Source organism: Anser brachyrhynchus, assembly GCF_964034855.1.
Source record: "Anser brachyrhynchus genome assembly, chromosome: 3".
Classification (NCBI taxonomy): Eukaryota; Metazoa; Chordata; class Aves; order Anseriformes; family Anatidae; genus Anser; species Anser brachyrhynchus.
The window spans coordinates 823,773-848,615 of record NC_137696.1 but is presented as its reverse complement, the minus strand read 5'-3'; the positions used below and the strand labels follow the sequence as shown (position 1 = coordinate 848,615).

The 24,843-nt window shown below is 40.9% G+C and overlaps 2 protein-coding genes across 8 annotated transcripts in view; one reads left to right on the top strand and one right to left on the bottom strand.

Annotated features, from left to right (window-relative positions):
* The window catches only part of AFTPH (aftiphilin), a 50,789-nt gene that overhangs the window by 22,323 nt on the left and 3,623 nt on the right, over nt 1-24,843 (bottom strand). For 2 of the 7 annotated variants that reach the window (XR_013948984.1, XM_080586522.1), the window contains exons 1-3: nt 24,381-24,555; nt 10,910-12,719; nt 153-304 (exon numbers count right to left, since the gene is read on the bottom strand). Coding sequence is in view for 6 of the 7 variants with exons in the window: in XM_080586522.1 (XP_080442648.1) it covers nt 153-304; nt 10,910-12,688 (1,931 nt within the window). In the remaining variant the exon portion in view is untranslated. Of the gene's footprint in view, nt 1-152; nt 305-10,909; nt 12,720-13,468; nt 13,923-23,399; nt 23,706-24,380; nt 24,563-24,843 lie in introns of those variants that run through there. The other 5 variants (XM_080586520.1, XM_080586519.1, XM_080586517.1 and 2 more) reach the window with 5 other exon arrangements.
* LOC308192682 (uncharacterized protein) overlaps nt 24,599-24,843 on the top strand; it is a 71,216-nt gene continuing 70,971 nt past the window's right edge. Inside the window, exon 1 of the mRNA XM_080586533.1 lies at nt 24,599-24,800. The gene's annotated coding sequence lies outside the window, so the exon portion shown is untranslated. The remainder of the gene's footprint in view (nt 24,801-24,843) is intronic.

The following is a 24,843-nucleotide window of genomic DNA, read 5'->3' as shown; positions in this document are numbered from 1 at the left end:
CTGGTGCATGTAGTCATTGAAAACAACCGTTTGGCTAGATAGCTTTTACTTGATAGCTTTTTGAAATACTTGACGCAAACAACTCCTTCTAACTTCCCAAAGAAGACATGTTTCTATCTCATTTCAAGTTAGTTGCGTTAGTGGTTTCTTACCCAGTATTTGCTACAGTCTCCTCAGTTGTCATCTGCTTTTCACCTGCTTCCAGCAAATGATTCAAGGAAATTATTTCTTCTTCAATTTCAAGAACAGGCATGGAAGGAAAACAGACTTCAAATATTCGTTCCAGACGACCTAGTAATGTTGTCTATGTCAAAGAGAAAGATATTTACATCAAGTTTTCTTAACTGTTCTAAAGAAAGTGAGTCTGAAATTACAAAATTAAGATGGAAAGCAATAGGTAGTTGATACAAAGCTTCACTTACCTCAAGATATAGAGCTGTCAGAGGATCGCAAAACTTTTTATAAGCACCAAATACAGGCTGTTAGTTACTGAGAAAGAGTAAGGATCTTACCTTCTGCAAACTGAGTTCTTACAGAAGTTCTTAACATTTCTTAGAGTCACTCTTTGTTACATATTAGCATAAAAGATATGCAAGAAGGGTTAAGCTGTATTTACTTAAGATATGTTAAAGGCTCCAGTTCTACACATCCTAAGGGTTTTACTGAACACATTTTTGCTACTAAATGTTATCTGAAGTACAAACTGAAAACAGTTTTCATTCCACTTAAGAATGCACTTCAATCCAACCTTGATACAAAATGTTGATTCAGAAGACAGCTTCACTTGTTAAGATGTACACAGTTGAAGGCCTCAAAAACACTCTGCCTGGATGTGCAACAGGCTCACGTAGTGATCGTGACTTTGAAAATACTACATAAAAACATTTATAGTCCAAAGACTGAACGCTTCCTAAAAGAAAATACAAGCATCAGTAACTATGATGCAGAAAAACTGCAGTCTTCTGTTTGGTATAACGGTCAGGTATAGCACAGAAGAGCTAAGAAAAACACATTTGAACACTGTCACAAAGCATTTTTAAGATTTGTTTGGTTCACAACAGAGATAAATTCTCAAGAAAAGGAAAAAAAATTACTTGATGCCTTAATTTCTTGCCCCCAAACCTATTGATGTGTTTCTACACATTTGAAGCTGTTGAATATAATAAGAATTGCTTTCCTCCCAGCAGTTTGCCTTTCACATTCGCAACTCAGACAGTTGATGCTGGATGCTGCGACCATGCAGGGCTTAAAAGCCAGCCTTGGGAATGTTTCTATCCTGTCCAAGTAACTTACAGCAACAAAAAGCCCACTGAGTTTCATTTTAGCTGAGTAAGAAGCCTGCTAGATAGCAGCACAATTTGCACAACCACAACTTTATCATTGATTCTCTCATCTGACCTTCTTCCTGGTATCTTATGTTATAAACTCACGACGAGTACACAAAATATCCAGCACAAATACTCTGGAGTTTTGTGGAAGGGCTACAGATCTACGTTCCAGGGTTTTGAGAGACTAGGCAGGTTTTCCTGCTTGTCAAAGTATTCGCAACCAGGTCTCGATGTCACCATCACTTCGGCATCCCTTTGGCAAGAGGGAGCGTCAGGATCTAGAAAGGCAGAACTGTTCCCAATGCAGGAAATGTTTTCCCTGCTTTTCTCTCCACCAGCACCACGACCACCACAATTCGGTAGGATAAGGTCTCAGCATTATACAAAGCATGAATTGGTACTAGTGATGTGCAAACATTTTAATTCCTCAGCATGCAGTGGAGAATGCTCAAATTCATGAGACACTGGGTTTTGGCAGCTGGATTTAACATTAAGAATAAAAAAACAACATCCCACCTGCACAGAAAAACAAAACAAAACAAAACACACCTTTTCTGGCAAGCATAGTATGCTTTTTTCCTTTTCACATTCTTCCCTTAAATTTCTCTCTCCTCTCAGCTGCTTTCCCATACAGCCACAGAATTTCAGCTTCACTACAGCTCTATGAACTGTCCAGACAACAGATGTAGCACTCAAATGGAACACGTTTTTTCCACCCCAGTTCAACCAGTTAAAAACAGGTAACCAGCAATGTCTTATTTATTAAAAAGAGCCAATTGCAAGGTATGCTCTTAAGACTGAAACTAAACAATAAGTACATTAAAGAAGAGACTTAACAGAAGGACCTTAACCTCTCTTCTTGCTAGGATGCAAGCTTGGCACAAAACGAGGTTTCTCTCTCTAGTTTGGACTTCCTCAACAGGCACTTTTCCGATAATCTGCTGCCCTGCACACCGGGAAGCACCCAGCAGCTCCAATACCTGCTTTTCTACGGGGGAAAACGAAGAGAAACTGAGTAGGTGAAAATCCCGTGAGCATCCCGCAACATGTGCTAGTATACCTGTGCCAGCAGAGCCCTCCTGTGGAGACGCAGCATATTTCAGCAGCAACGCTAAATGTACAAACCCAAACCTCAGGCTGAGGTTTTGTGTTACAGCTGAAATGATTTAAGGTTCAGAGAAGCGAGGCTTGTGGGAGGAGGTTGTGTGTTTTAACTAGACCAACCGATACTGTTGGGACACACATTTAGGCACATGAAATATCTGTTTCACAGTAATCATCTACAACATTTCTCATTAGAATCGTTTGAAAGTTTGCTTCATCTCCTGTCTCAATTAGGCAAGCCACTGACCATGTACAGCAGCAAACATAACACAAGACAAATGCCAAATAATCAGGATATTGCGATTCTTTGTGCTGGAGCCAAGGTGAGGAGCAAGGAGCCTGCTCTCCCTGTTCAGCTACTAACTGCAGAAAGCAGGAAAGTTACTTGCTTACAGTGCCTGCTCATCAGTTCTCCTGCCTGAAAAATAAAAAAGAAAGCCTGGCATACAGGGACAGCCACCCGGTTCAGTTATATGGCATTTGCAAGGCATTACGTCCAAATGCCATTATTAATATATTATCCAACGACCTGAATTACACAGCACACCTGATTCATTTCCCTCCCCCTCTCTGCCCCCTTCATTACCTTACTGGTATGTTCTGACTGTAATGAGTCACATTCCATAGTGTATCATTTTCCTCTTAAGTTTAATCATCTCTTAATGGCCAACCACTTTGGCCAGACAGTACGAGGTACATTACCTGTTATGATACCTGTAGACTGTTTTGTGCTCGTTGATTAAAACTAAGACACTAATTGATATTTTTAGGAAGCAAAACTAAAGAGCATTTTGGATTCTACCCTAATGCTTCTAAGTTTTAAAAATTAACTCTGTCTACAATGCGTCAGCTGCTATTATGGTACATGAATGGGTGAATCTTACCTCACTGCTTTAATACAGCACAAAATACATCTTCCCTGTGACAGGGAAGAGGCAGAAGAAAGGCATTGTATCATGACAATAGCAAGGCATCAGGTTTCTTGAAAAGGATGAACACTTGAGAATATACTAGTGACTAAGAATACACTTAGGTAATGAAAGAATTAAGAGAGAGCCTCTATGAGCCAAGCAGCACCTCAGCACCCAATTTCAAATTCGAGCTAAGAATTGTGCCAAAATTTCAGAACGGTTTAATTATAGCATTCTTTGCACTTCCTTTCATCTTCTCTAAATCTCCAGAAGTGCTTAGCCCTTACTTATATGTAGGAGAGAAGAACAGTTTCCATAGCAAACCAGAATAATTAATTCTACGCGTGCAAATGGACACAGGGAGGAACGTGCACACACACATCTCTCAGGCGGTGCCAATGGCCCTAAAGGAAGCAGATGAAGTTTTCTTCTGACTGGTACTATGCTCACAGATCCCAAGTACAAAGGGGGATTACCAAGATTTTGAAATTAATTACAGGTCCAACTTCCACAAACATCAGTCTATTGTTTGTACAAAACAGCCTAAGAAAATACTACTTCTGTCATACACCACAGCAGCAAGTCTTTCAGGAAGAAAAGTCCTGTAAGAATTCAATGCATTTTGGGGATACTTCTAGCTTCTAGTACCCACACCCCACCCAATAACTCCTAAAATATGCCTTATCTGCTGTGGAAAGAGCACTCTTCCTAGGTTTATGTAACTGTACTCTTAAAAAAAAAAAAAGCACAAGAAGAACCACAAGAACTTTCCTCCACTTTGAGGCACTGAAATATTTGACAGCTGGGTATTCTGCACTGCAGTTTGACAGGAGTAATGCTCACAGACACTTACTGGAGATGTGAATGAAGGCCAGAGCTGCCATTCTAGCACTTTACTGTGATTCTCCAAACAGCGACAAATTCAAAATCCCGTAGTTTCTGTGACCACTCAAAAGTTCTTGATAAATATGTAAGAGATTTGGTAACCATCACGTGAGGCAATCAAAAAGCACAGACACAACAGACCTCCAAAGGAGAATTACAGCCACAGGATTAGAATATATCTCCTGGGCTGTACGAACAGGGGGACAAGATCAGCCCTCTGAGCTGAAAGGCCAAAGTTCTCGGTTTATAAAATTTGTTTTTCCTCTTATTCTTCATCACAAGACTACAGAATCACTGCATTCCTTCAGCAACACTATCCTGGACTCTACTTGGCCACGCTAAATCCACCCCAGCTATCTGCACATGAACTCAGCAGAGACGGGTCACTGTTGCTCTTCAGAGCTGTGAAAAAAAGAGGTGCTGAAGCTTGCCATAAAGACAATATTTTTGGGCTACACTACATAAAAGGTCCATGTGAATTGAAGCTTTCACCACTGAACTACTATAATGCTTCCCTGGGTGAAGTTTCAGGGAACTCTGTGCACAGGGGGTAAAAAAAAAAAAAGATGTCTTGCTTCTGTCTGTGGTGCCAGTCACACATCAGCACACGACAGCTCATCCAGTGAGCGACCCCCATGCCGTAAGCTATGGAGCAGAGCGGCGCTTTGTGCCTCCTGCCTCCCCTCTCTCCACTGGAGGAGGCAGCCCCATTTCTCAGCACAACCCCTCCTTTACCCCACCTGGCTCTTGCTCGAAGCCCAGGGCAGCCTGCTGTCCCCTGAAGGGGGAGGGTGAGAAGTGGAGCATCCCTTCAGCCCCCTTCTCCTGCTACAGGGGAAAAGAGGATACAGAGGAAGAAACTCTCAGGCTCTGGGCTGTTTGTGTCTACTGAACGCACAACCAGGAGACCTAAGAATAAATAAAAACAGTGTAAAAGTTGCAGTACATTAGTCAGAAAAATGAGATATTCCACATTTATCTGGCAGAAGAACATAAGAAAGGAGACAGAAATGGGCATTTGAAGGAATGCTAAAAGTATAATTTACAGATGGACTGAAATGATAGAGGCATGACCAGCCTCCAGAATGCAGAAGTTCGGTGAAGGCTCTCTCAAAAAAAAAAAAAAGGCAGATCAAAGATCAGGGGCCAGAAGCCAAGAAAAGAAACTGATTAACCAGAGAGATCTTATTTGATATTACACACCCACTGTTCTGAGAGGGCCTCTTACAAGAATTTACGGCCATTTCAATATTATGTAGACATTTAGTGAGAAACTCCCTTTGCTGTGTTTTGTAATACCCAAACAATATTTTCATCAACACATTCGCCGCTGTGTAACTAACTCACTGTATACTTCCGTAACTTCATCACCTTTTTAAGAGCTAACCTACAGGACCACACAGTTAAAATCCATTTTTTTAGCTCCACCACTTTAACGGCTACAAATCACCAAAGGATCCAAACCCACCAACTTCAGAGGGTCTCGAGGTCTTCTGGGCTCAAGCACTAAGAAACAGACATGAACAGTTAACTAAGCACACATAAACAACCAAACCACTAAGTTCCCAGTTACATAGGGGCAGTTTTTTAATTTGGAACAGTTTACGGACTGCAACTGCTTAAATTAAAAACCACTTGGTCTTCCACATAGCAACATTTATTTCTCCAATGTGCAGGCTGTGCTTAGCAAACAGAGCACCTTCGCCAAGCAATGGGAGAAGCGCTGCAGGCACAACAACCGAGCCAAGAGGAGAAGCAAAGCTAGCATAGAACACCAGCTTCACTTCTCACGATCCCAGCGTGTTTCTTCTCCCCATTCTCCTCTTAAAAAGAAGTTCATTTTAACACAGCGCCATAAATTTCTTAGAGGTTGGGGAAAAAAAAAAAGTGTTTCATTCTTATTTATCCGCATTTATTTCTGCGGATATTTTATAATGGAAACAATGGTCCTAAACCAAGAGTTACAAGGCAGCACGGATGCTATTTAGTTATGCAATCAAGTGGTGTCTTTTATTGCTTGATGCAAGAGAGTTATAAACCACAGGCAAGTTAAGTGTAGAAATGTGAAGCTGTCTCCCTTCTTTGGCTGGAAGGCTCATCCATTTATTCTCCCTCAGCTGGAGAGTATCAAATCTTGTGTCTTCCATGCAGGTAAAATGAAGTTTAATAGTTACCTCACTAGACCACATAAAACTTACTTCCCATTTCAGTCATGCTATTATTATCTAGCGGTGGTGTACTGATTTTTCAGCCAGGCTCTGAGAGGAAGTATGGTAGACAAAACTTACGTGTACAAGATGGAAAATAACTTTTAAAAGACTGTGGCATATGAACAGAAATGCTACACCAGTTCTTCCTCCCAAGCTATTTTCTGTTGTAAGATCCCCTTAGCCAGCCTGTTCTGAATTACAGCAATTATGAGATACTTTTAATGGTCTGTTTTGGTCTGTTATTCAGCTGAACATCCTTAAAAACTATGCTATGAACATAAAAAAGCCTTTCCAGACAGATAAGTTTATACTGCAAGTTGTTACCCAACTGTCTGAACTTAATTTAGCCAACAGTACCCTAATTTATCTTAGTGAACAGGGAGTCTGAAGTCTTTATGGCCGTAGCTACGTTTTTTCCAAGAGGATGACTATTCATTCATTGCCCAAGAAGTGCTCTCAACATGACAGTGATGCAGGGTTTTCTTTGTCTTGATGCACACTTGCAGCTCAGGAGCTGTACATCATCCACTCTGATTAATCTGAAGAGGTCGAGCTTCGGCACACAGGCTCTCTGATAAGCAGAGGATCTGAAAAGCTGCTTGAAGGGTTGTTTATATTTCCCTTTCTCCCGTTTCCAGATTTGTTAAGTCTCAGCTAAACCATGGAAGAGTTTTGGCCTTCCAAACAAACCACTGCTCATCTTCGCCTCCTCTAGAGATGCTTATACTCCCTGAACATGGCTAGGCACGGCTGTACCACCCACCTCCGTGCCTACTGTAAGTAAAAACTGCTCTTGTGCTTCACTAAATCCTCTCCATATTGTTAACACACAATGCTGCAGAGTAACCCCCTCAGCTGACTAATGTTCAGCACTATCTCATGGAAACAGCTGCACTGTGAGCTTTATATTCCTTACAAACACGTGTTGTGTGGTCACATAAAGGGGATTAATGCACAAGGTATGGTAAAGGTTTGCTCAGAACTTGGTAGATGAAGCAATTCACCTGATACTACATCCTAAATCAGTTTTGCTGAACACAAACGCACATCTATATCAAATGCAAGCCTGCAGTTATACCGAAACAAACGACTCCACATTTTCAGCTGAAGGAAAACATTACATGATTAAGGTACACAGTAGTACTGAAATGGGTTCGAACAATAGTTGTATATCTTCCAGCTTCAGAGGCTGAAGAACACACTCTTTCTAATGGGTTACATATTCTTTCAGTGATTTTAACTGAAAACTGAATACCATTCCCTTTTTCCCCCCTCTGTCTAACACTACTGAAGAGAAGAGGTCAGCGAGAGGTTTCTGTTACAAATGCCATATTTCAAATCATGTGCAGCAGTCTGATCACCTAAGACCAAAGGCAAAGGAGAAAATACAAAACAATCTTTTTGCTACTACACGAGGTTGGTTTTATGACCTTTTCCCCTTACTTTCATCTTCTATATTCTATATTTTGTAAAACTGATTAATTGCTTGAATTCAAGCAAGGTCTAATTTTATTAAACACTAAACCAAACAGGTTTTAAAGCAGCTTGCCTGACACATACGTCTTCAAGACCACATTCAGAAAACACAATGTTTTGCTGTCTCCTTCATATCCAGAAAAACAGCAACAGGTAAACAGAAAGGAAACCTGAACTACCAGTAAATAACTTCCCTGTTGTGCCACATTCTGGAAGGATGAAAGTTGTTGTACACATCATTTCCACATTGAAACAGCAATGCTGCTGGCTAAGTATACTTTTTCAGTTTTCTGCTTTTGTAAAGAATTATGTTAGGGACATTCTGCTTACACACCATCCAAAATTACTATACTACCACACCACGGTGACTCTTGTAGCCTCAACATTGCAGATCAAGTGTACACTGTATCTTGTAAACGATCCCAGTTCACCTTTAGTCCACGCTGAAGTTTCAGTTACCACATCTATCTCAGGTGTCTAGCACATGCAGCAGCGCTCTCTCTCAGCAAATACTTTAACGTGCTGTATTTTGTGGCTTGACCTCAATGGCATCTCTTAATTGAAAATAAGAAAAGTGATGAAAATCAGTTCAATTTCTCTAATATTCCGCACTCCAAGAACTGGGGCTGTTTGCAGGCTGGTGCTGACTTGACTAATCTCAACGTCTAGAACATACAAGGTGGTGTTTTTAGTTGCAAATACTAAACTGTGGATCCCTGGATTCAAAACAGAGTTACTAAAGATTAAAATGAAGCATTTTTAAATATAGAAAGATATTAGATAGAAATACAGGTTTGAAAAAGTCTTTTGAAAACTTAAAGAGTGCTTGCAGAACACAAAGTAAGTTTTCAGGATGTGTAACTGTTGCTTTTAAGAGTTAATTGAAAAAAAAAATGTAGCAACTACCATTTATTGCAAGGCTGAGGAACTGTTGCAAAACAGACCTTCGCCAGCTCAACTTCCTCTGCAGCTTGTTGGTGCAGAACAACAAGCTGGGGGTTGTACTTCCTCACTCGCAGGAAAGGCAGAAAATCACTCTGCATGCAGTCACAGCTGACTGTAGTTTAAAGAGAAGGAATGAAAAAAATCTTTAGGTTTTACAACTTGACTTACAATCCAAGCAATCTACTGCACGACCTTCCCACAGGACACCCGGTAACTTCTATTGTAATTGAGCTCATCTTTACCTAACACAGACTTGGGGAGGGGGAGAAAATCTTCCTGAACCTGTGAAGATTCTGCTTTTATCAACATCAACATTCAGAAAGTGTTTTCAATACAATTTTCCATATTTGTTGATAAAATTTTGAAGTAAAAAATAAACGTTTGGCACTTTCTGAGCACCCTCAAAAACATGATTTAATGGAAAACTGGATGATTTAACTCGAATCATCTCCCCACCCTATTTCTTTGTCAGATTCTGGACAGCCTCTTTTGACGGGAAACAGAAACAATTTAGATTAATTGCACTAATGACCTAGGTACTCTCCAATTTCACAGGTGGATGGACAAGAGAACAGGTAACAAGAGATTTGTGCTTTTGCCTTGAGAAACGGACCCGCACAGTCAGATAATCCCCAGCAAACGAGTAAGGTTTTGCATAGGCAGAGAAATCCATCTGCAGGTTCACTTGAGATCTTGTTTTGGTCTCACAAAGTCAATTTGAAATTTGGGGTGTTAGTCACTGAACAAAACAGGATGCAGGAAGCATCAGGAGCTGAGGCTCACACCTTTTAATGTGACAAGAAGTCAATGCTAAGCCTCAAAAGCTCCCTCCTACTGGCTGGTGCTTGCGAAGCTCTGACTGGCACAGGCTTCTTCTGGAAACCCATTTCATCTGCCTCTGGTAGGAAACGGAAAGAGGCACGGCTGTCACCAAGTCTGCATCAGGTCCTGGAAGAAAGGGCTTACCTCATTTCCTTTTATTGCCAGAGGAAAGCCAAAGCTTTTAGCTACGTATCACCACTAACGCCCTTAGCATACTCTAACCGACTCACGCAGAATGACATGATTGAAAAGAAGCATTGAAGGGAATTTTAAAGCCAAATTGCTGTGAGTTTTGTAAGAGTAGTACTGAATAGTTATTAAAAAATGTATCTGTGTATGAACAGGAACAGATCTCACAGATGACTAGCGAAAAGACCTAGGAAGAAATTATTTAGGAATTAATACACACTTAGCAACTACAGCAGAAAACCGAGGGAGTGAGAAATGATCTTATCTTCTTTACCCTCCAGAAAACTCCCATTTAGATACTGCAGCAGCTGCAAGAAATCATCAGTCCAGTATTTGCGACACTGCTATAATGTGGAGCTTGCCATAACTGATGTTTAACAGAGACTTATTTTTAAATAACCAGGAGTTAGAATAGGAGGGACAGAGCTCCAGAGGCCATATTTTATGATAAGGTCAGTGGCAGTTTTGAAACAAACCGCAACAGTGCCTGCTTGCAATGTCAGACATCTCCAGATTGCACTCTAAGTGAATGAGTGCAGCTATTTACAAACTGAGTCACCATTTGTAATCAGATTTTTGATAACACGGTAGAGAATGGTGCTGAAAAATTTGGGGAACCAGTAGCTCCAGCTTCCAGGCACCTACCTTATGCCTACTTAATGAAAAGGCAACATCAGAGTGCCCCCCAAAAGGCTGTAAACTATGAAGCAAAGAACCATCACAGGCTCTGAAATGCTTATGACGGCTTATTCCTTTGATCAGTTTATGTAAAGTACCACATATAATTTTCAGACCAAATGCATACAAATTCCCACATACCCTGCTCATTTTTCTGCAGGAAATAACAGCGCAAAAGAGAAGAGATGCAAATACAGCACACTATTTCATACCAGCCTTTCTCACCCACCAAATTAAATCTTTCCCACAAGTCAAACAAGGACTGTCCAAACATCTGCTGTATGCAGAAGCAGGAACCAGGAAGAGCTGCATGCACAAGAGCAGAACAACGCTGAGCAAGCAAAATCAAGAACACCTTTACCTGAACTGAAGGTGCTGGCTCTTGAGATTGCTTACTGGTAGATCCTTGGAAAGATGCTAAAGCAAAACTGTCAGTCTTGTGTAATACTGGGCCATCAATCCTCACAGATGCATCTGTCCTATGTGACTGCCACGTCTCTTTCCTGTGATGAGATTCACCAGCCTGCTCCTCTCCAAAGGCAGCCCAAGAACAGCTGTCTTTTTGTTCATCTTCAAAAGCATTCCAATCAGTAGCCTGGTTACAACCTGCTGAACTGAAGTCCGCAAAGTCATCAGAGTCCTGAAAAGCAACACTCTCATCTTGAGGTTTTGGCACTGAATCAAAGTCTCCAAACTCACTATCATCACCATTTTCTACCTCAACAGTATGCTGGAAGTCTAAGCCAGAAATTTTACTGGTAGCGTTACATTCTAAAGTGTCAGCAGTCTGATTTAGTTCAGCTTGATCCAACGTTGCTGGCAGCTGAGAAACAGTACTTGTGTCCCTGAATTCACCAAACGCATCATTAGGTTTGCTAATATGTGCAGGCTGTTCAGAAGTTCCTTCTAAAGCCAGAGCGTTTATTGATTCTTGAGCATTAACGAAAGTGGAAGATGCACTGCTGACGGAACCAAAATCACCAAAGTCGTCGTCATGTGTGTCACGGCAAGCTACAACTTCAGTACTACTTCCACCAGTCTTAACATCCTCAGAATCACCCACGTCTTCTCCTGCAAGATCACTGCTTAGGCTTTGGATCTCATCAACTTTGATGTCCTCTGATCCCGAAAAGTCATCGGGCTGAGAAAAACCTTTGTCATTCTCTGTATCATGTAGGTTTCTTCTCCCATTGTTTTCTCCGTTTTCAGTAGTGCATATTGAACTTCCAGTTGTTTGAGACGTACTAAAAATTGTGAACTCATTATCTTCCAGTGCTGAGGAACCCTGTTCACAGCTAGCTTCTGCAACGCAAGTCTCTTCTGCAGTATGAGTTACTCTGTTTATTCTGTTGTTTTCCTGAATGCTCAGAGAGTCTCTTTCATTAAGAACACTGCATATTGTAGGCCCTGTTCCCTCTAAATGGATTGTTTTTTTGTTTGAAAATGTAGCAAAATCTGCAAAGCCTTCACCCGAGCTAGGCATTGAGTTCAAACTTAGCTCAGTACTATGGGTGCTAACAGTTTTTAGTCCCTTTGCGTCACTGATGCTGTCTAGATCTTCTGTTCCCTGAGGATTTACAGAGTCCGACGCTGCAAATCCGTTTGTTAGAATCTCTAGACATGGAAGTTTCTCACCATTCCAAGCATCTATTTGCTCATCCTGGCTTTCAACCGCTGTATCAGTTCTAACGACATCAGAAGAAAAACTCTCTGATTTCCCAGTGTTCTCTCTTCGTTCCCCTCGTTTGTTTACCTCTTCTAAACTTACATCAAACGCAGGACCTGAAGTTCTAAACTTAGATTTTTCTTTGCTGGTACTAGTAGCTGACATATCAGAAAGTTCCTTAGTAGGAGTAGGAAGCTCTGCAATGCAGTCTTTAACATTTTTAACAGATGTGAAAGTTGCAATGCTAGCTACATTGTCAGAATAATCATGAAGGGGGATAAAATGATTTGTGGGTATAAACTCCTCCTTCGGATGACTGTAGTCTGGAGTATCAAAATCCGCAAAAGCTACGCCAGCAGTGCTTACGCCAGAAAAGCCTCCAAATTCCCCAAATTCATCTTCATCGTCATCATCAGCTCCATTGTCTAGTGGTGGAGGGGATGAGGAATACATTCGAATGATGTCTGGTTCCATTGTTTAGTTCCACTTCAAAGTTACTATATTTCTATAAAGGCAAAAAAGAGAAGTATATTATAATTTGGCTACCTTGTCTTCCTTCACATTTTATTTTTCACTCTTTCACATTTTAGAAGTGGACGTATAGGTCAATGTCAATATTAGATGAAAAAGGAACATAAAACACCACTACATAAAATGTCTGCAGAATGTTTACCCATAACTTTCAATACTCTGAAATACTGTTTTCTCTCTCTACCACGAAGCCAGGCAAGGTTTACATCAGAAGCCTGGCAAAAAACAAACAAAAAAACCACACAATGGCACTCTCAGCTAAAGCCCGTGACAAGTAAATTTAAGCAGCAGTTCCATTGGATGTAGCACACGGGGCAGATTATAAAGGCAGCACCAAGAATTTCCTAGACCCATTTTCTAACCAATTCTTCTGTTTCAGAAGTCTCAATCTACTGGGGACAGTTCAAGTCTCTTGTCAAGTACTCCACAATCACATTTCTCAGGAGACGGTGCTGAAATGCCAGAACACAAAACACAATTGTCTTGAGCTGTCGTGCAACACACCGACGCAACTAAATTGAGTTTTAACCCACCGGTTCCCAGCGTCCTGTCACCAGGAATTCATCAAATAGCCGGTTACCCTTGCAAATAGCCAGGTCCACCTTGTCCCACACTCAGCTGTGCCCTTCACCTCACCGTGCCACAGAAATTAAGCCACTTGATGGACAGTCAGTTGTGTACGTAAGACAGCAGCTCCAAAAATTTGTGAAGATGCTTCCTTACGCTTTGAAATGGTGAAGGAGTGGTGGAAGAAGCTACCGTTATAATTGCTGCCTGTGATCCGCTGTCCTACAATTTAAGTCTCTACCAATTGGTGGGTTTCTGTCCCATCTCCCTGTTTTTTGGATTTCCAAACTCCAAGCCAAAGCGTGCTGTCTCCCCAGTTGCTGCTGCCAGCCTGCTTTTGGCCCACAAGCCTCCAGTTGGGAAACGGCATGATAAGCACCTTCAAAGCCTAGAAGCAAAACAAACTTCTCTGTCACAGCTTATTCTCAAAAGCAGAACGGAGAAAGATTATCCATAAAATATTTAAACACAAATCACTACATCACAGGGAAAAAAAAAAGTATGAAAGAGCTCCCATGGCCTAGATAGAAACAGATTAAGGACACCATCTTAACATTGCAAACTATTAAAGCAATAATCGAGGTATGGATTGAGAATTCCCACCAACACCAGAAATGGTCTATTTTTTTCCCACTATTGCGTGTGATTAATGAACCACTAGCTAATATTTTTTATATATTCACAACTATACACATCACCTAACCAGTTCGTACGTTAGAGTCCTTAAAGGGAGAGCTACAACTGGGCTCTTTCCATTTGAAATGTCATTTTTCTACCAATAACCTGTAACAAACTAAGCATTTCCTGCAGAAAAAGAGAAAACTGGAAACCTCCTGTATGTATTAGCAAGTAGTTGAATTTCTAATTACTACATAAGAGCAGACTTTCTGAGTTTTGAAACAAAAACAAAACAAGGATCCTTAACTCCAAAGCACTTGGCAAAGGACTTGGTACATGAACCTAAACAACATCACACGGGAGGGTACAACAACAACAAATGAAGCTCTGCAGCTCTTTTCAAGCACAACATACCACAGCTCTTGAGCCAAACAACTCATCGTATTTACCAGGAAAGTCTGATATCTTTAAGGTGACTAACATATCTCCAACTTTTTTAAAGGGTATATTTTGCAGTTATAAAAGAATAGGCTGCTTATCAAAATGAAACCAAGAAGTAATTTGTAACATCACATGAAAACTGAAGACTGCAGAGAAATGTTGTTTAGAATGAAGTTGTCAACAAGCTCCCACATAGGCTTACTCAGCACCAGCTGCTTAGCAAGGTATTTCAGAGAGCAGCTTCACTCTCCTGTCTCAGAGGCTTCAGCGACCAAAAGCACTCTCCCCATTTTACATCAAGGTCTAGCAACTGCTCTTTAATGTCATCCATGAACATAAAGATCCTTTCTGAGATGTCTGCAGAGTATGACTTTGAGCTCACATTGACATTTCGCCAACCTGTTTACTTTCCAAGCTTCTGGGTTTCCAATCCACTAACTACGATAACAGCATTTCTTCTTTGTGACTATCAGAGCAGTCGTGCTGGTTGTTCTTTTGTAGGAAAAAAATATTAAAAAAGACTGGTTAGGTAGATAGATGTTTATCTGGTATATATTAGCTGTGCTCATCCCAAGGCACCGTACCCTGGGGAAAGCACTCTTCAAAGCTAGAGGGGAGCTGGTTAAACCCTACAGCCCTGTGTCACGACTTCAAGACTCCCAGAGTCACGAACCTGTAGCTCTTCAGTAACACACTGACACTAATGGGAAAGGACAGAGAAAGAAGCATCCTTTGAAATGGGATTCACCCCACACAATTCCTGCTACTGGCCCTGGAAATGGGAAAGGACTTCTTGGATTACTCCCCCCCCCCCCCTTTTTTTTTAAACTAAAAAAGTAATTTATTTGGTTATTAAAAAAAAAATAACTCTTTGTAACTAAATCTGAGTCCATGAATTTCCAGTTTAATCTCAGTAGGCAACAGCACAAATTTATTATTAAACCTCCTGGAATTTAACAAGAGTGTTTACACCTCTTTGGAAAATTCAGTTGACACGGTATTTATTATCTTACCCCATGTGACAAAAGCTGAAGAGACTGTAAAGGCAAGAAACCATTTTTTGGAACAAAAAAGCCCACCCTCAACACTATTTCAAGGATGGCACAGGCTAGATATAAACCAAAAGAAAAAGGAGCTTGAAGAGAAGCTATGAAATAGCTGGAAAGAAGGAAGGTAAAGACGAGTCCTACCAAAAACCACCCAAACAAACAGGAAAAAAAGCTAATAAAGCTAGAGGGTGGGATAAGCAGCTCCATCACCAAGACCAAACACTATCATTAAAGCCACTGCAGCCTCAACACTACATTTTGTCATGTCATTAGATGTTTTCTTCTTTATTTGGCAGAGATGCACTCCAAAAGACATCTCTAAAGCTATTTTTAAGACAGAAATGATTTTAAAATAGAAAATGAGTGTTCTGCAGCCTGGAAAGTAAAAACGTATGCAACTAATTCCATAAAAATTTGAAGCAGAAACCCAAATAAAATCCCTAAGTATTTCAACTACTCTCAAACAGGTAGCCCAGAAAACATTAAATGCTTAAGAAAGTAAAATGCTTGTACACTGACACCAGTTAAATCTAGGAAGCTAACACATTTCATTGAGAAACACCTGTTTTTGAAGTCCACAAGACGCAGTCTTGAAGTTCTCAATGCAACATGAGTTATAAAGACCAAGGTTAACACAGAAGTAACATATATATTAAAAACTCCAAATGAATACATATCAGGTTTTTCTTCTTTTGAAGCAGTTTTAGAATAATCATGTCATGAAAGCAAACATATTCAAGTAAAAAGGAGATAAATCTAGACAGACCAGCATCCTCTATCCCAAGAGCCTTATTTTTACTGATGAGAAGTCATGAGAAGGGAAGGAGAAAGCGCACAACAAAAGCAACCTCAAATTTGCTTCCATCTAGCAAATACATGAACTTACAGCTCTGCACTTAGACAATGGCATCAGAATTAATGATTTCCCAAATCTCAGCAGGTACTTTGCTCAACTGCAGCTCTTGCACTTGGCGAAGAAGCATCATGAGCTCGGTTCCCCACCTGCATTACTGGGGCTTTCTGGATCACAATTAGGTAGAATGCTGAGGAACCTCCTAAATTATGCAGGATACAGACCAATATTATTTAAATTAAGAAGTCAGACTAAACAATGAGGCCTGAAATAATAACAGAAGTTTAATTTCTTTTTTTTAATCTGTACCTCATAGGTGTGTCCTAACACTATGAATCAGAGGCCTCGCAGAAGTCCTTCCGCACTTTCCCGTTAAAAAGGAAGTTTGTCTGAAGTTGTTTCACCACAAGCATGCTTTTTTAAAGAAAAATCTTTTTACATTTCTAGGCATGTAGAAGCTGTTTCTCACTTGAGTTATTTGAAAAAAATCACATTCAACTCTGCATTAGTTACTGCTCCGCCACCTGACATCACAAGATCTCATGCGAAAAATGCCCTCGAAAATTATTTCTTAGCCTGCACTGGATGTACTTCTACAAGTTATCTACTATAACAAAAATGATACAGTAAATGATAAAGAAACAAACAAAAGGCTATAGTTAGCTTAATGTCACCCAGAAATAAAACAGTTCAGAAACTTCTTAGGGGCAGGGTGATCTAAAAAAATTAAATAATACGCAGCATTCAGAAAACAAAATGAGTAACATGGGGGCAGCAAGCATCGTTGTTGAAGGGAATTTACCTCCAAGACTGTTTTCCCCCCAGTTAACATAAAAAAGGTAGGCGAGGAAGAACAGAACAAAGGTAACTTGGGGCTGAACCGGACTGCCAAAACCCAATCAAATTTGCACGAAGATTTCCGATCATCTAAACATTTTCTCCAGTGCAACTTCTGCTGTAGGGAAGAAACTTCCTTCAATTTTTTATTTCAAAGCACTTTTAAAACATCACAGGGATCATTTACACAACAGCAGTCCCACAGCACAATGCTTTGCTCCAGATACGTTTCAGGAACAGTTGCCAAAACAAGATCTGCGAGGAACATTAATTGTAGTTAACTATCAAAGCTGTGACCAGATTTTCAAATCCTCATCTTGAATTAGTTTAATCAGTTTAGCCCATATGATCTAATTGCATAATCACTTGTATGGGCTTGTTTATCAATGTTTTTTTGAACGTCATCTATTTCCAATGATGGAAATGCATCATTGCATTTTACAAGTCCACATTACAGATGCATTTTAAAAGTCCATGTTAAAGAACTCCAAGATGTATGAAATTGTACTGTATATATGTTAATATACTTGAATTGTTGTTTACAAAACTCAGAAGACCATCATACTAAATGGTTATCGGAAGGAAATTGTTTAAATGTTTATCAGTCTTTCCCCGCCCTTGGACTAATCACTGATAAATTTTTAACAGGGGGCATACTCCCAATTCACCTTGAAACATAAAAAAGCATGGGAATTTTTATCCTTAATGCACTTTCCTTCAGAAAGGATTTCATTATGAACCCCTTTCTTGACTTTCAAAAGCGTTCCACCTGCCAGCCACAAACTATTGAACCCAATTCATTATCCTTCACTGGAACATTAACTTGGTGAAAAGCCACCGGGCTAACAGAACAACAACTTTGTTCATTAATTCCTTTAGTTAATCCCTGCTTTGTCTGGCATCTCAAACGGGGGCTACGAGCTGGAACTGCGGCTTCATCTTTTGTAGTGCAGAACTCTCCACCCAGCTCAGACATACCCTGCCAGTCACGCTGTGAGGCTCTATCATCTTGTAAACCCATATTTCAAGTGGTTAACCCCTTCATTTGTAAAATGTGATTTTACTCAGGAAGTAGAATTTGAAGAAAATCCATGACTGAGATGCACGTTACTTATCTTCCTCGTATTTAAGAGGGAATTGGCTCCCAAATTTAAAAGCTTGCTAAGAGGTTAACATGCACTTTACCATCTATCTGCTCATTTAAAGGTTCTGGAAAAAATGGAAATTTTAAACAAATGGAAAACACCAGTTTTTCAGCATGCTATGTAGTCAGGATTCTTCTTTGAGGGAAGTTATAACAGTTTTTACCTGCACATAATAGAGCAGCTATGTTTCTATGGTTTGTAATAACCCAGATTTCTGGCAGCAGAGCTTGAAGCGAAGAATTAGAGTGCATTTCAGTGTTCCTGTTTAGGCTGGATTAATTTATTCCCAATCACAGATTTATGTTGACAAGTGTCAGCAAGTTTTTCTGAATCATAATAAAGATAGTTTATATTATTAGAGTGATAATGGATTGCCATCAATTTGTCATGACATGCAGTTTGCCCAACATTTTTCAGAAAAATGTATCACAGAATTGTTTTCTCTTTCAGATGCCATTTTCTGCAACCGTTTACTTGGTATTAAAAAAAAAGAAAAAACACAGCTGACAAAAGCACTAGTTCTTGCTTCCGTCTGTTTCTTTGTATCCATATTTTGATATTCATTATGAAGGAATTTCACAGACAAATTTCACTATAGTAGACATAAGACCACTGTTAAAGTCGCACTATAAATGTAATTCATCAATACACTTACGGTGCATATCGCCATTTTATTTTAAAGAAAAAAATGATGCTGACTAATTTGGTCAGATTCAATCCTATTACAGCAGTTCTTAGTTTTAAATCTTTTTTTTTTTTTCTCTAATGCCACAAGCATTTAAGCACGTAACAGGTTAATTTGAAATACGCAACAGAAGTGAAAAAAGAAGTCTGTAATGATGGAAAAGATTAGAGTAGTAGTTGATTCAAGTTTTGATAGTGCAAGGATTCAGGACAAAATTCATACCCTATCACGTTTGGAAATTCATACCCTACTTTTACCTCAAGTCACTAATTAGGTTTCTAAAACACTGACTATCAAACCAGGGTATCTCATCATTTGCTTGTAGTAAATAGGGAACAGCATCTGCTTTCCTCATACATGGACCACATCCTGGTTCATTACTTTTTTGCAGAGCAATAGCAAATCTAACAAAGACACAGCAGCAAAGAGGAGAATGTAATTACGACAAGCAAAAGCAGGTGTACACAGTTCCTTGTCTGCGCATTTTCTAAGGCAAAACTTAAAATAGCATGTTTGGTTCTTATATAAGACCCGAAACACTGGGAAGCCACCAGAAATACTGCTAAGTAAAGAAATAATTGAGATACATAAGCAAACAAACAAACACCCAAACAAAATGTTACAGGTTAGAATGTTTCCTTTAAGGAGAACATTAGCAAAACAATGAATAACTTCTCAATAACAGATTATTCTGAAAGCAAAGCTGAGTTAAGCAACCTATCACAACCCATAAAGAAACTTAAACTAACTAGGGATGGCATGATCAAGATCTCCACGATAGAAACTACAAGGTTACTGAAATGCCTTGCAGCAAAAAGCTTGCAATGGCAAGGAGGTGGATTCAAGTCATTAGCTGCTAGGATCTGTTCTTTCCAAGAACATTCAGCTCTTCACTGCAAGGGAATTCCTCAAACTAATATCAAAAATGTCTTAGCAAGGACCAGATTTAGACTCCTCGTTACAGCAAAATGTTGGCTTCCAGTAAGAAAAGCTGTCTCCCATTATAACTTTGCCTTTCCCTTGGCCTATTAACAATGGAAAATGGATTTATGGTCTTTCTGTACTGCACCTGAAAACTCATTTCTAGAAGGGCCGTTGTAGATGTGAGAAGTCTGTTAAAACAATATTCCTACAACTAAAATCCAATCCAAAAAGAGTCATTGTCCAAGCTGCAGTCAATATGTTCCTAAATTGGGTTATTAAGTTTAGTTTTCCTTTTGGAATAACTTACCAGCAAACAAAATACAGAAAGAAAATGTTTACTTCATAAAGCCTCCAGAAATCAATGCTTTCGATTTTGAATCTAATGCTGTTACAGCCAGAAGCTCCATTACACAAAGCAGGAGTTTCAGGACACTGTTTTTGTTTTCCTCAAGTTATGTACGTCCAAGCAATGTTCTCCAGCTCCGATACGGCCAGTGTGTCTAAATATAAGCCTTACTTCTCATTACCCAACATTTGGCACTAATCAATACAATTGTACATTATCGCGGTTTCAACAAACACCGAATACGCCAGACACCTTCTATTAGGAAGTGTTGTATGTAAAAGGAACTTTAAAGTAACAAAACTCAGGAGGCTTCCTTCCATCAGGACTCAGGCACTTATCTCAGCAGCAGCTCAGGCTTCCTGTCCTCCCCAAGCTGGCAGTAAACCCAAGGCATCCTCAGACAATTCACCCTATATAAGATCCAAACCTCTTTGCCACTGCTTCTCTCCCTCTCATCGCATACGAGAAGACTAAGTTAGGTGGCACAAATGTGAAATGTAAATAGCTCTGTGATATCTTCCTTTAAATCTTACTTGTCAGATTATACAGAAGCAGTCAAATGCATGCTTTCACTAGCTGTGCTGTTTTGCTTCTCCATATTCCATTTATGCTCAGCTGTGGAATCCAAGGAACATTTGAAAAATACGAACCTGAACATTGTGTTTGTTCATGACTCTCCTCTTAACTGAGAATAGCATCACTTCCCCAAAACAAAAAGACCAGGTTATTTTTACAAAACTACTACGAGCAAAAGAAATCTAATGTTTTCACTGCAAATCAACTGACTGGCTTCAACAGCTGCAGAAAAAGACACTGTATCTAAATCTGTGAACAGACATTGGGGAAGATGTTATAAGAACAAGCATGTTTTTAAACTCATGTAGGCAAACATGCTCGGCTGGGAAAGTCAATCAGGTTTAAGATCTGGCTCTGTGGGAACACTGCATTTGTGCGTAACCTACTGTACACATCGAAACAATGTATGAAGTGAGAGACTGCGTAAGGAATGCATAACCCGGATGCTTTCATTCTTAACATTTCTTAAGTTCATTTTACAGCAGTGTTCAACTCCGCGAGAAAATGTATTTCTGGATGTTACCCTGAAACATGTTATTTGGGAACCTGTTCTAAATTAAGATGAAAAGGTGCTGGATTAGAAAGTATTAGAACTAAATTACCTAAGGTCAACTCTTCTTAGAGGTTTATTTACAGAGCAATATGTTCTCCAGCGCACTCAAACCTCACGTACACTAAAGTAAAGAGCAGACTACAACTGCCTCGAGGTGCATTCTTAAAGGAAAGGGTCTCACAAAGCTCGACAGAGGAAATATGCTAGCACAAGCAAAACAACTGTAGTTTTTCCCTCCATTACTGCAAATTCTCGCTTGCTTTTAAGTGAACTAATATTTTCTTCAACACGCAAAGAACAAGTAGGTGAAAAAAACAAAGCAAAAATGTACCTGACTGAAGCAAGTTAAACACACTTATCAAGAACTGACTTACATTATTCAGCATTTATCCCACCCACAGACATTGCCATACTAAGAATATTAAGAAACATTCACAATAAACAAGTGACACCTAATACTCCAAAGAATAAGATCTATTTTCCATCATCTTTCAACAGACATATGATCTTGAGGTTTCATGTTTCCTTTCCACAGTACCTACTTTCAAACATACTAAAGGTAGGTGAAGATTTCCCTTCCTTGTGGTTCTTCCAAATGACTCTTGGATTTAAAAAAAAGAACACGAACACAAATTACTTCCTCACAGAAACAGACTCATTAACTCACCTTGCAACTGGTGCCCATACAGAAACATACCTTGCAGTGTCAATCCAAAACTTTAATTGCTACAGACATTAGCACAGAACAAAGTCTACTGAAAATGAGACTGTCAGTTTTCAAACAAGGCACATTTCAAGACTTCTGTGTGTGTGTGTACATAGGAGCAGCTTGAAGTAAAAATCTGTGAAACCTACAGACAAGTAGGATCTGAGAAAGGCACTCTTCCAAAGAGGACTATCCAGAAAAATCATAAATGAGTATTTTGAATCCCCATGAAAAGGTTAGCATGTCATTACAGTAAAACATTCACAAAGACATAGTTTAAGTTGTCAGACACTACAATAGCACAGAAAGGAATGAACAGTTCGTAGAAAAAGATAATGAGTATCTGAAAGATGATTATGCTGCTGAGTATCGTGAAAACAACCAGATCTAGCATAGGTTTCTTTACCACTGGTTTTCCAACTGATACCAGTACATTTCTGCAAGGAGAGCTCTATGAATATTTCAAGAGGAAAGGGCAAAGAGTTGACTGAAGTCTGTCTAAGCTGGTTTATTTCCACTGTGAAAGACAAGTCTTCTGAAAGTGCTTAAGAGTTTCGGGGGTTTTTCATGCAATTAGGGTGTTAAAATGCTGACATTAACTTAAGCTAGTAAAGCATTTCTTGATGGTTACTTACAAACACGAAATCATCACATGCTGCCTTAATCAAAATAAATATGTAACAAATACAATTGACTGCAAATAAGTCTAAATTTTATAGATCTACGAAATCCTGTGCTAAATGAAACCATGATCATGGCAAAAAAAAAATAAACAGAAGAACTGGATAGCACAAATTGCTATATTCAGGCTGAGATCCTGCAATTGTTTACTTATAAACAAATTAAGGAAGTCAAAAGAAGAGGTCATGCTTTCACATGACCTTAGAAGGTCACACAACATGTATTTTATTCAAAACATCATGTGGAAAGGAAATATCACAACATATTACTTTTCCTGAAGTCTCTTTTCTATGCAGCTAATTCATATTTAAGTTTAAATTCTCATATCCTCAAGTTTATGCTATTAATTTTCACCTGTGTGAAAGGGAGATTTCCTGAAAAAAAAAATAAAAAAAACTTATCAGTCACGGGTACTTCAGCCCTTCCCCTGGCTCTCCCAATTAACACGATATTCCTCCAGATACATCTCCAACTGCATTAGGCATATGAGCGTGCATACAGACTTCTGTCTGCGCTGACAATACAACCTAATGTTTTTAGGCTTAAAGTAGGCTAATTGGTTTTCCAAGTCTAGTTCATACGTCCAGAGAATAAAACAAGAAGGAAATACTTTTAATTATGTTCAACCTCTAAGGACGAGCCCAGTTAAAAAAACAACTTCCATCAAACTCACTTTGCCATGAACTCAGCAGCTGAAGAAATCAGCTCTAACGAAGCACATCATGCTGTAAACCACACGTGAGAACAAAACTTATGTGACCAACGCGGTACAGCTCTTGTTAATGAAGTTTTTTCTGGTACCTCAGTTCATTTATGAGCAGATGTTTACTTCAAATGGAGCAGCAAACTTCCCAAAGTTTCGATTTCTGTGCAGAGCGCTGAAGCTGGACGAAAGGGGCTGCCACCACCAAGAAACCAACTCAGTGACACTCTGAAGGAATGCTAGGGCTTAACCCTTCATTTAAGAAACTGTTCTTCCCTAAGAAGAATATTTTGGTTCGTCAGGTCACCACATACAACAACAAACTGAAGCGTCAGTGCTTAGCATGTGTTTCAGCGCTTAATATGCATTTCAGCATTTCTGCTGAATTTTAGAACAGCGTTACGTTGAAGAAAAACACCCGACCCACCGCATAACTTTTTTTTAGGTGTCATCTTCGGCTGAACGCAGCTCCTGACCCCCCGAGGGGGAGCAAAGCAGCAGAAAGCAAGCCCCCCGGGCCAGCCCCACTGGTGGTACCGCACCACACGCACCGAGCCCCCCTCTCCCAGGGCGGACCCAGCCCTCGGCCCTCAGCCGCCACCTCACGATCGTGCCTGATCCTTGGGGCCCGGGTGTCCCCACACCCCCGGGGGGCTCTCCAAGGGACAAAGCCGCCGGCTGAGGTCCGACCCCTGGCCGCTGCGGGGATTTTCACCTCACCCTCCGCCGGGCGCGGCTGGAGGGACGGAGGGAGGGAGGGAGGAAGGGCGGAGAGGAGATTCCCTCGCAGGGCCCGGACGAGGCAGGACAAGCCCCGGGGATCCCCCGCTCCCTGCCACGGGGTATGGGGTGCCCTTCCCCGGCCGAGGCCCGGAGGAAACCGGCCGCCCCCAGCTCGGCGACCCGCCGGGGCGAGGGGATTGCGGCTGCGGCGGCGGCACCGCCTCTTACCTGAGGGCTGCGCGGGGGGCGGCGGGGCCCGGGCAGGCATGGCTGCGGTGGGGAAGGGGAGAGGGGACGCGGCCGGTTATCTGAGGCCTCCCGCGGCAGCCGCCATCGAGGGGGAACCCATGTCACGGCGACAGGAACCGCGTCGCGGCAGCCCGGCCCCCTCCCGGCGGCCACCGCCTCCTGCCCCGCTGCCACCGCCCACTTGGCCCCGCACAGCCACCGCCCCCGTCGCTCCCAGCAGCGGCCGGAGAGGCGGGCAGCGCCGGGGCGGGCAAGGCGAATGAATAAACGAACGAGCGAGCAACGCTGCGGCGGCGGCGGCTGCCCCGCTAAGGGAAGCGGCGGCGCTGCTGCGCGGCCGCCATCTTGAGTGCTGGCAAGCCTCCACTACCGCGGCGGGGCGGCCATCTTGGACGAGGGGTGAGGCGGGGGAGCGGCTGGCAGGGAGGTGAAGCCGTGGCCG